Source organism: Hemiscyllium ocellatum, chromosome 3, assembly GCF_020745735.1.
Source record: "Hemiscyllium ocellatum isolate sHemOce1 chromosome 3, sHemOce1.pat.X.cur, whole genome shotgun sequence".
Lineage (NCBI taxonomy): Eukaryota > Metazoa > Chordata > Chondrichthyes > Orectolobiformes > Hemiscylliidae > Hemiscyllium > Hemiscyllium ocellatum.
This window is the reverse complement of record NC_083403.1, coordinates 28,238,442-28,249,481: the sequence shown is the minus strand read 5'-3', so window position 1 is coordinate 28,249,481 and position 11,040 is coordinate 28,238,442. Positions and strand designations below refer to the sequence as shown.

Below are 11,040 nucleotides of genomic sequence, written 5' to 3'. Positions count from 1 at the left end.
GTGGCAAAGTTGGGATTGTTTAGTTTTCCTTATTGCCTTGCTTTCCTTATTGCTTCACTGTTTTGTTACATGGCAAAGACAGTAAATGGATCTTCCACCAGATGGTGAAGATCCATCCGCTGCATGACTTCATTAACTGATGGATCCGACTCAAGGATCTGATTGGCCTGCACTACTCCTACCTTGTGAGTAGGAATGCATGGGCTTTCCCCAAATTAACACTGTGGCCAGCCTTATAGTCAACATCCACACCCACAAACAAAGTGTTGTAATGCATCACCCTTTATTTCACAGTGAGTATACATTCCCAGCAGTTAGAAAAACATCAGATAAGCAAAGGCTAGAAAATAAAGGCTTATTTACTCCATAAAAGAAACCCGTGAATGTGTCATTTTAAACAGGAATAAAACCTTTTCATAATCACAGATTCAGTTTGTCTGTGTTCAATATGCAAATATACCTTTGAGGAAATCAGAATTGCATTTCATCTCCAGTCTCTGGATAATGATTTGGACCAATTTTAAAGTGATTAATATTAGAGTCACAAACATATTCAGTGCCCCATTGGCAGGTGCCTCCAGTGAATATGTTGCCCTCATACTGGGCGCCATCTATGGTTGATACAGTTATATTTGTCCAATTGTATTTTCACTTTACCGAAGGCACACATAGATTGAAATTTGAAAGCTGTGCTAAAAAATCCTGTGCATCGTCACAATTTAAGCATTCCCTTGTAAGTAAATATTTCAATCTGCAACTAATAGAGAGGTAGAGAACCCAACTCCAATCTCACATCTGAAAAGTGTCATGATTTCACACGTAATTATTTCAGTACTTTGTGCTCTGCAACAGCTCCCATTTTCAATACACTGCTCTGACATCAACTTTAAACATTCTGATGAGCATGACTGGAGTTAGCAAATATAATCCATTGCTGTGTGAAGGTAGAACATTTTGTAATTTATCCTATCACCAGAAGCTTCTTGACCTCAGTTTGTACCCAATTTATTTAAAGCAACTTTATCGAAAAGGGAAATTAGTAGATAGATGAATCCCTGTTACCCAGCACAGAGTCTACTACTTGTGAACAATTGGAATTAATCTGAAGTATGTGTGAGACTTTAAGATCAAATCACCAGAGGAGTCACTAAAGTCTTTCCACTCGCCCTAAGATCCAGGTATCATAAATGAATCCAGTCCTCCATTTGAAGCCAAGCCATTGTTTCATAAATATTTACGATCACTTCCTTACCTTTGTGCCCTCTGCAATTTATTTTAACTGGGAAATGACAGGACTGCAGTTCCTAGTGAGAGCGATGAACTAAAGAACTACCTACCCAGGATTATGTGTTGACACTTTGAAAGGAGCTTCAGAAAGTAATTGACCAAAAACATCTGAAAACTGAATGTCCAACAGAATCAGAACAGGCAAAAAAAACCTGACCGTTGAAGTGAACAGAACTGAAGTAAGCTCATGCCAAAATGAGGCACTGTGAGTTGGAGACAAAACTTTCTCACTGCTGGTGAAGGGCAGTGTTTATGAAGAGGACCATAGGGCTCTGAAGAGAGGAGATTGGGGGAACTGTTCGGTACTGCAAATACTGGCCCATGCACAGAGTGAAATCCGATGAGTACCAGATGGGAGATCAAAAAAGCTTAGAAACATAGAATAGTATTAAGCACAGCTCACTGTTTGATGTCTGAAATGTTTAGCAAATTTTTAACTTTTCTTTTGAAAGGCAACTTCCATTAGCCCACGTTTGTTAAACCAACCGAGGTAAAAGAAACTGCTCTCAAAGGATTTGTTGTCAGCTTCCAAGTCCTTCTTCAATTGAAGCACGCGATCTCCGTATTCTTGGCTGCTAAGATTACTACCATCTTTTTCATCAAAAGCCCTGTAACAGAGTGAAGTAAATGTAAGTTTACTTTGGAGCATAAGGACATTGAAAAGAAGAACAACAGCAGGCTATTCAGCTTCCACTTGGAATGACTGTAATAGAATAGAACATCAGGTATCACAGGGAAATGATGTGCTTTGGGTGGGGCTCTGATCAACGAGAGTGAAAGTGTTCTTCCAAACAACACCAAGTGAGATATTTGTGAGAATGACACAAAGAAGAGAAGCCCACCTTCAGATGAACGACTCAGTTGAATGGGGAGGTATTGCCATGTTCTCCGAAGTAGGAAGTAAAGGTTTTGTGACATGTGTCGACTCATTAAAAGGTTTGTGTTGATCAGCATCTGCACCTGACGTGAGCAATCCATTAATCACAGTCTGACCAGATTTTGAGTCACGTGGGTAAAAGTGACGCACTTAATGTCAAAGACTTTGGTACAATACTCATAGAGAAAATTAAACTTCTCAAATAATCCAGGAAAAAAAAACTGATGGAAAATGTTTAGCTTTTGCAAACAGATTATATAAATCAAGACAAATACACATAGTCATAGAGATGTATAGCATGAAAACAGCCTTTGGTCCAACTTGTCCATGCCAACCACATATCCTAACTTAATCTGATCCCATTTGTCAGGAGTTGGCCCATATACCTCTGAGCTGAAAATGTGGTGCTGGAAAAGCGCAGCAGGTCAGGCAGCATCCAAGGAACAGGAAATTCGACGTTTCGGGCATAAGCCCTTCTTCAGGAAAGCCCATCCTGAAGAAGGGCTTATGCCCGAAACGTCGAATTTCCTGTTCCTTGGATGCTGCCTGACCTGCTGCGCTTTTCCAGCAACACATTTTCAGCTCTGATCTCCAGCATCTGCAGACCTCACTTTCTCCATATCACTCTGAACCTTTCCCGTTTATATACCCATCCAGATGCCTGATGATGGTGAGACAAAAAGTGTTCAGCTATGTAAAGTGAGGCTTGAGTGTCTGGAGAAGAGTGGAGAATTTGTGGTAGGAATACTGGTCAAATTCTCAGCTCCAGGAGTACAACGTATCATTGCAAATGACAGAACTGATACATCGATATCAGCTCTACTCTAGTTGAAAAGCCAGTGGAGATGCAGGCAACTGAAGCAATGCAGGATGTTTATCCAGGAATCTTCCCAGATTGTGTCTTAATGAGATCACAGAGTCACAAGCTGAAGCAGGAGAGATCAAAAGGCACAGGTAAGGAGGCATTTTCCGAGACTGTTTTTGATCAGATAAGTGAGACCGAGCAGGAGCCAATTGTTAAAAATGCAAGTATCTTTCGATCTGTGAAGCTTATTGAGTTAGAGCAGCAAGGTGAGAATTTAAAGCAGTTGTATCAAAAGGCATATACATGGAAGGAGAGTGAATGTATCCCTGTGCAATATTACCTGAAAAATGATGCCTTAAGGAGGAAATGGAGACCATCACACATTCATGCAGATGAGAAATGGGCAGATGTTCATCAGATTGTTTTGCCAGTAGAATATAGGAGGTGTTGGAGTGGCACATGAGCTACCACTTGGAGGTCATTTCGGAGTGAACAAAACACAGGCTAAAATACAAAGATTTTTACTGGCCTGGACTACACAAAGATGTTTTTGAATTTTGCCAGGCATGTCAGCTAATAGGAAACCACAGGCAGTAATGAAACGTGCACCTTTAATACCTATTCCAGCAATTGAGGAACCTTTCACAAGAGTCTTCATTGATAATGTAAGTCCCCTACCTCAAACAAAAAGTGGGAATAAGTACTTATGAACAGTAATGGATATATCGACTAGATTTCCCGAGGCAGTCCCATTACACAATATCACACGAGAAGGGTTGTACAAGAATTACTCATATTTTCACTGAATATGGACAACCAGTAGAGATACTGTCACAATATCAACCCTTTGCTTCAGGAGGCACAAAAACAGCATTTTAAGCCACTTTGTTACACATCATACTCACCTGATATAGAACCAATCATCAATTTTTGCTCCGATTTGAACCAATGGATCTGTTGGCTGAGGTGTACTTGTGACTTGAGGAGTTAATATAACAAATACTTTGAAGTTATCTTGTATTTTGCCATCTTTCATGTATCCAATGATTCCCCAAGGGGCCTCGAGAGGAACAATTGTTTCTGCAGACAAAAGGGAACACAGTTGCAGTGTTTGACCAGGTGATAATTAGGGACATTGCCTGTCGTGATTTAAAAGTTACAAATGGGGGGGGATGATGGACTGATTAACACCCCACACATCTATCATTCTCTTGAAATTACCTGTAGCCCTGCTTGATTGACAGTTCTGGTTAGAGACAAAAGAAAACAGCAAATGAAGGAATCCAAGATGAATAAGCAGGAGGATGAAAGACAGCAAGCCAGACAGCATCAGGACTGAAGCAGGGTTACACCTGAAACAGTGACTTCTCCACCTGATTGACAGCTGTGACTGTGAGTATTATTGTCACCTTCACAATATTTATTTAATCAAGGTTAAGAGTTTAAGTGTTTGTGGTTTCTGCAGTTAAAGCTGCAATGAATTTTGATGATTGCCAACATTTATATCCCGCCATAAAAAGAGGTTTATTTTAATGGAGTGGAAAGTTATGAAAGAATGAACTTCGAAAAATATTTTCATAAACCCTGCTGTCAATATGTGGTTCATTGCTTCTGTACAGTGTACAGTGGGTAAATAGGCAGTGGTGCTCCCTGGCATTGGGGATTTGAGGGGCTATGGAGTTTGAGGGGCATACATGGACCTGGGCGTACGAGAAACTGTAGGGGTTGTTTGTGGCCTGGATAGAAGGTTGGGGTGGGGATGACGGAACGTGTTTGGGACAAAGACGGTAGGGTTTTTCTGTTTTTATTGGAACTGGGATGAAAAGGCTGCCTCCAAACTTTTTCCCAGGTTCATGGCCTGGCAGCAGCCCACAGCTGACTTCCTCAGTGTCTTCCTTGTCATTTCCTCCCAGCGCAGGGGAGACAACTCTCCCTTTCCATTTTCAGATGAAAATCCAGGCCCGCATCTCCAGATTCTCCAGCCAAGACAGACAGTTTCTCAGAATTCACTCTCCCAAGTGTCATCAGTAACTTGGATCTTGTAATGGGATCACCTTCTTCTAACATCTGGGGCCTCAGCACTTATATCCAGAGTATCCATTAATTATGCTTGCCATCATGAAAATGCTACTTTCATTTCTACTTCCTTTTTGCTTTCATTAACTAATTCTCTTTCTTGCCACTATTTTACCTCCAATACTTACTGTCAAATTAGTTTTTTTATGAACAACCTTATCAAAACATTTTAGAACTTTAAGCATTCTATTGGTATTGATTCCCTTTTACCCTCAAAAACCTCTTGCTTTCATTACCTAGATCATTGAGCAAAGGAATTGGGACGTCATGTTGTGACTGGACAGGATACTGGTGAAGTCAATTTTGGAGTAATGTATACAGGTTTTGTTGCACAGCTAAAAGAGAGATATTATTAAATTGGAGAACGTTCAGAAAGGGTTTGCCAGGATGTTGCTGGGTCTGGAGGCTTTGAGTTATCAGGAGAGGCAGGATAGGCTGGGACTTTTTTCACTGGTGTGGCAGGGGTTGCGTGGTAACTTTATAGAGTCTTACAAGGTCATGAGGGGCATAGATAAGATGAATAACAAATAGCTCTGGGGTGGGTGAGTTCAAAAATTGAGGGCATTAGTTTTAATGTGAGAGGAGAAACATTTAAAAGGGACCTGAGTGTCAATGTTTTTTCACAATGATGTTTCTTATGTGGAATAAACTGCCAGAGGCAGTGGCAGATACAGGTGCAGTTACAACATTATAAAGAGATTTGGGCAAGTCGATGAATAGGAAAGGTTTCAAGTAATATGGGCCAAACACGGGCAAGTGGGACTAGTTTACTTTGGGAAACATGATCAGCATGGATGAGTTGGACCGAAGGGAACGTTTCTGTGCAATATGGCTATAACTCTTTTACTGTATTTTAGCATCTGGAGAGATTTGGAAAATCAGACCTCACAGTTCCATTTTTCAGAACCCCAAGATTTAGCTATAAGATTTGTCAATTTTTGGACCCTTAAATTTCACCCAATCTTTTTGTCATCTCAGATGAATTATGTAAGTTTTTTCAAGTTTGTTTGGTTCCCCTGTGTTTCTGATATATCTTCTACATTGAATGCTGAGGCAAAATGTATTTTCCCGTTTGCCTTGAATGTTCCTCACAGTAGAAATATCATCAATAGGAAATGATAGAGGCAATGTATATTTGAGTTCATCTTTATATTTGTACAAATGTTAATTCATTGTCTTTTTTTCATCTTTTTCTTTTGGTCATCAGAATTGTTTCTGAAATACTCTCAACTCTCAGGTTTACTGTTGTTATTTGCAACCTTACCAACCTATTCTTTTATTCTAATTCTGTCATTCATTTCCAATTATTGTTTCCTCAGTTTTGCACCAAATTGTGAGGATACGATTAAAAGTATATGAGTATACTTTTACAAAGTAAAAGTACATGAAGTATTCCCACCAGCATTTGTTCTTCCTAATCTCCATCTGTACTGCTTAAAATTCTTGAAATTCTGAACCAGGCGTCTTTCCCATCACTGCTGATTGTCATCCTTCAATTTCAGAGCGAACTTCTCCACCTTTTCTATTCTATTGGTCTTCTTGAAATGTTTATTTCCAAACATTGGTGACTTTGTAAGAATATCTCTGGGTACTGGATCTATTTTCCTTTTATCTATTTATGTCACCAGTTTACCTGAAGTATTACAAATGCTTTGTACATTCAACGGAAGAGTCTTCAATTTATTTACTGATAATCTTTACATTGACCTTACTCACCCAAACACTATTCCCATGAAACTCTCTGTCTCTTCCTATACCACTTGGCTTACCTTTTCCCAGGTCACCCCTCTGCCCGACTGCCGTGACTTTTGTCCCTGAGATTAGAAAACCTTATTTTACCCCACCTAGCACTGGGCTGGATAAGTTCACCATGTCCAAAGGCAAATCAGAGATCCTGATTGGAATGAGAACTTGTGCTTGGTATCCCACTGTACCCATGTATGGACAGCTTCCACAGATTCCAATAGGTTAGTAATGGAGGGCACAATGGACAGAATCCTGGAACAACCACTCAGATCAGCAAGCTGGAATCCTTTGGTCAGTGCGTATCTAAATGCAGAAGGTTTCAAATAAGCCAGGTCAAATATTAAAGGGTTGTTTTCAATTCCAATGTTAGATTGAAGGAACAGGAAAAATACCTGCATCATTGTGGAAATGTGAATATTCAAAAAATCTTTTGAGGCCAGCCTCCACCGCATTATTGATATCCAATCCGTCTATTTCTGTTTCAACCCAGGGGCTAGGCTTAAATTTTGCTTCTTCGTAACCCTAAAACACGAAAATAAAATTTATTAACATATGATGTGTGGGAAATCGTGTCTCATGAACTTGATTGAGATTTTTGATGAAATAACAAGATTAGTGAAGGCAGAGTGTTGGTCATGATCTGTACGGACTTCAGTAAGGCATTTGACAAGGTTCCTCATGGAAGACTGGTGAGCAAGGTTAGATCTCACAGAATACAGGGAGAACTAGCCATTTGGATACAGAACTGGCTCAAAGGTAGAAGACAGAGGGTGATGGTGGAGGGTTGCTTTTCAGACTGGACGCCTGTGACCAGTGGAGTGCCACAAGGATCGGTGCTGGGTCCTCTACTTTTTGTTATTTACATAAATGATTTGGATGTGAACAAGTAGGTATACTTGGTAAGTTTGCAGATGACAACAAAATTGGAGGTGTATTGGGCAACGAAGTTACCTTGGAGTACAACATGATCTTGACCAAATGAGCCAATGGGCTGAGGCATGGCAGACGGAGTTAATTTAAATAAATGTGAGGCGCTACATTTTGATTAAACAAATAACAGCAGGATTTATACACTTAATAGTACGGTCCTAGTGAGTGTTGCTGAAAAAAAACCTTGGAGTATAGGTTCATATCTCCTTGAAAGTAGAGTCGCGGGTAGATAGAGTAGTGAAAAAGGAGTTTGGTATGCTTTCGTTTATTGGTCAGAACATTGAGTGTAGGGGTTGGGAGGTCATGTTGAGGCTATAGAGAACATTGGCTCAGCCACTTTTGGAATATTGCGTGCAATTCTGGTCTCCTTCATTCAAATGTTGTGAAATTTGAATGTGTTCCAAAAAGATTTACAAAGATGTTGCCAAGGGTGGAAGATTTGAGCTATAGGGAGAGGCTAACTCTGCTGGGGCTGTTGTCCCTGGAGCACTGGAGGCTTAGGGGTGACCTTATAGAAGTTTCTAAAATCATGAGGGACATGAATAGGATAAATAGACAAACTTTTTTCCCTGGGGTAGGGGAGTCCAGAAATAGAGGGCATAGGTTTATGGTGAGAGGGGAAAGATGTAAAGGGACCTAACGGGCAACCTCTCCACACAGAAGGTGGTACGTGTATAAAATGAGCTGCCACAGGAATGGAGGAGGCCGGCACAATTACAGCTTTTAAAAGGCATCTGGATGGGAATGGAAATAGGGAAGGTTTAGAATTAGAATCTCTGCTGTATGGAAATAGGCCCTTCGGCCCAACAAGTCCACACCAATCCTCCAAAGATTAACCCACCCAAATCCAATTCCCTACTCTATCTAATGCACCTAACCCTGTGGGCAATTTAGCATGGCCAATTCACGTGACATGCACATCTTTGGATTGTGGGAGGAAACCAGAGTACCCAGAGAAAACCTACACAGACACAGGGAGAATGTGCAAACTCCACACAGACAGTCACCCGAGCCTGGAATTGAACCTGGGTCCTTGGTGCTGTGAGGCAGCAATGCTAGCCACTGAGCCACCTTCAAGTTTAGAGGGAAATGGGCCAAGGGCTGGCAAATGGGAGTAGACTAGTTTAGGATAACTGGTTGACATGGATGAGTTTGACCAAAGGGTCTGTTTCCGTGCTGCACATCTCTATGACTGTAGAGTGTCTCTGAAAAAGAACTTTGTTCAGAGGACTGTCCCAGGTGTCTGGATGGAGCATTAAAGTGTCACTTAAGCTTTGAGTTTTAAAGGGAATTGGGAGATGTTGTTGGGAGTCTTGGTCTCAACACTTCTTAATTCATTTTGTTTTCCATTCAAATCTTTCATCTTGGTCATTTTTTCCACAATGGGCCATTTTCTCCCTTGGGTCTTTGGTATAAAATGTATGGAATGTTATTGAAAATCTTCCACACTCAGTTACTGCAGATGTATACACGATCAGGAAAATGTCAATGGCCTTGAATTTGGTCCTCATTTCTGATTGAGAAATTTAGACAAAAAATAACCAATTTCAAAAGAATGTCTGATATTAGAAACAGGAACAAGGCAGTAAGATTTTGGCTGATCTTTGACTACACTTGATCTTCCAGTTTCTCACCTTGTTATGATACCTCCTGATGTCTTTTGAGCCCAAAGATTTATCTACCCCAGCCTTGAATATTCTCACCAGTTGATTATCGACAACTAAATAGTCTAAAGATTGATGATCATCTCAGTGAAGGTGGAGATTCCACAACAGGCTCATCGCTGCTTTCCAATGTTATCCCTATCTCCCTTGATATTATTTAGAAATCTATTGCTTGATGTCTTCAACATAATCAATGGCCAAGCTCCCAGGCGTAAGAGTTTCCAAACCTCACTGCCCTCTTAGTGAAGAGATTCTCCTCATCTCAGTCCGAAATGGCTGGTTCCCTTATTCTGAGACTGTGTCCTCCAATTCCCGAGACTCCAAGCCAACAGAAACACCCTTTCTACATCTACCTTAGCTGGCCCTTTAAGTGTTTTAAAATGTCAATGAGTAGACCTTGCAGTCTTAAAAACTCTGGCGATTATGTGCCCAATCTGTTGTCCTGAGGATGAATGTCAGTGCAGTCATGTTTCAGAGTTGAGGGGTTAGAGTGGTTGTGGGCGATCGGTTACAGGCTATAGATCTGAAAACAGTCATTAAATAATTTACACTGGCACAAAAATAACAGAATGCATTGAACTTTGAATCGTACTTACATTCTCCAAGATGGCAGTCTGTGGTTCGAGACAGTCCAATTTTTCACAGAACTCGTCCACTTCTTGTACCTGGTTCTGCACAGCAACCAGATACCCGAAGAGGACAGACACAGTTAAGAAGAGTCTCAGCATCTTGGTGTCTGCTCAAATCGATCTTGAACACACTGACTGACTCTCAGCACTTTCAGGTCGATCTAATGTTTGAGTAGAGACTATGGATCGTTTTATACTGTTTTGGGGTGATGGTTTTGAATATGGTTTGGCTGCAGGCATGAATGTCACATGATACGGAAACAGATATAGAAAGACTACAGCTGACTAAATATGGAAATATTATTTTGTTACAACCTTGTGATGGATCATGGTCACAGTTTGCCCTTTCTGTGGATAGTCAGAGACTGGATACACCAAAAAATATGCATCAGTGTCCCTCAGAAATCCCAATCCAATCTTGTGTCCTAAAGCCTTCGGGTGGGTCTCTCACCCTGAATTCGATGTGGAGACTTTGGAGAGATCTGATTAGATTCCTACAGTATGGAAACAGGCCCTTCGGCCCCACAAGTCCTCATTGACCCTCAGATTAACTCACCCAAACCCATTCCCCCACTCTATATTTACCACTTGGTAAATGCTGGAGATCAGAATCAAGATTAGAGTGGTGTTGGAAAAGCGCAGCAGGTCAGGCAGCATCTGAGGAGCAGAAAAATCGATGTTTTGGGCAAAAGCCCTTCATCAGGAATGATTCCATATGAAGGGCTTTTGCCTGAAACGTTGATTTTCCTGTTCCTCAGATGCTGCCTGACCTGTTGTGCTTTTCCAGCACCTCTCTAATCTTGACTATATTTACCCCTGACAAATGCACCTAACACTACGGGCAATTGAGCATGGCCAATTTACTAAACCTGCACGTCTTTGGATTGTGAGACGAAACCAGAACACCTGGAGGAAACCCACGCAGACACGGTGTGAATGTGTCTGTCTGACACAGACAGTCGCCCGAAGCAGGAATCAAACCCGCATCCCTGACTCTGTGAGGCTGCAGTGCTAACCACTGTGCCG

At 41.1% G+C, this 11,040-nt stretch overlaps 1 protein-coding gene across 1 annotated transcript; it reads right to left on the bottom strand.

Moving 5' to 3' along the window:
• Positions 1-266: 266 nt before the first annotated feature.
• LOC132836776 (uncharacterized) lies at positions 267-10,164 on the bottom strand. Its single transcript, XM_060856235.1, has 4 exons — positions 9,982-10,164; positions 7,184-7,313; positions 3,875-4,049; positions 267-1,895 (listed from the first exon to the last, which is right to left on the bottom strand). The coding sequence occupies exons 1-4, from the start codon at positions 10,111-10,113 to the stop codon at positions 1,721-1,723; spliced, it is 612 nt and encodes a 203-aa protein (XP_060712218.1). The 5' UTR covers positions 10,114-10,164; the 3' UTR covers positions 267-1,720.
• Between the last annotated feature and the right edge of the window lie 876 nt (positions 10,165-11,040).

Bases quoted from the DNA above. Each gene is read 5' to 3' on its own strand.
- LOC132836776 (XM_060856235.1), bottom strand. From the start codon at position 10,113: ATGCTGAGACTCTTCTTAACTGTGTCTGTCCTCTTCGGGTATCTGGTT. The intron at 7,314-9,981 runs GTAAGTACGATT...TTCGTGTTTTAG, and splicing joins AGACTGCCATCTTGGAGAAT to GGTTACGAAGAAGCAAAATT. The intron at 1,896-3,874 runs GTGAGTATGATG...ACTCTGTTACAG, and splicing joins GATGATTGGTTCTATATCAG to GGCTTTTGATGAAAAAGATG.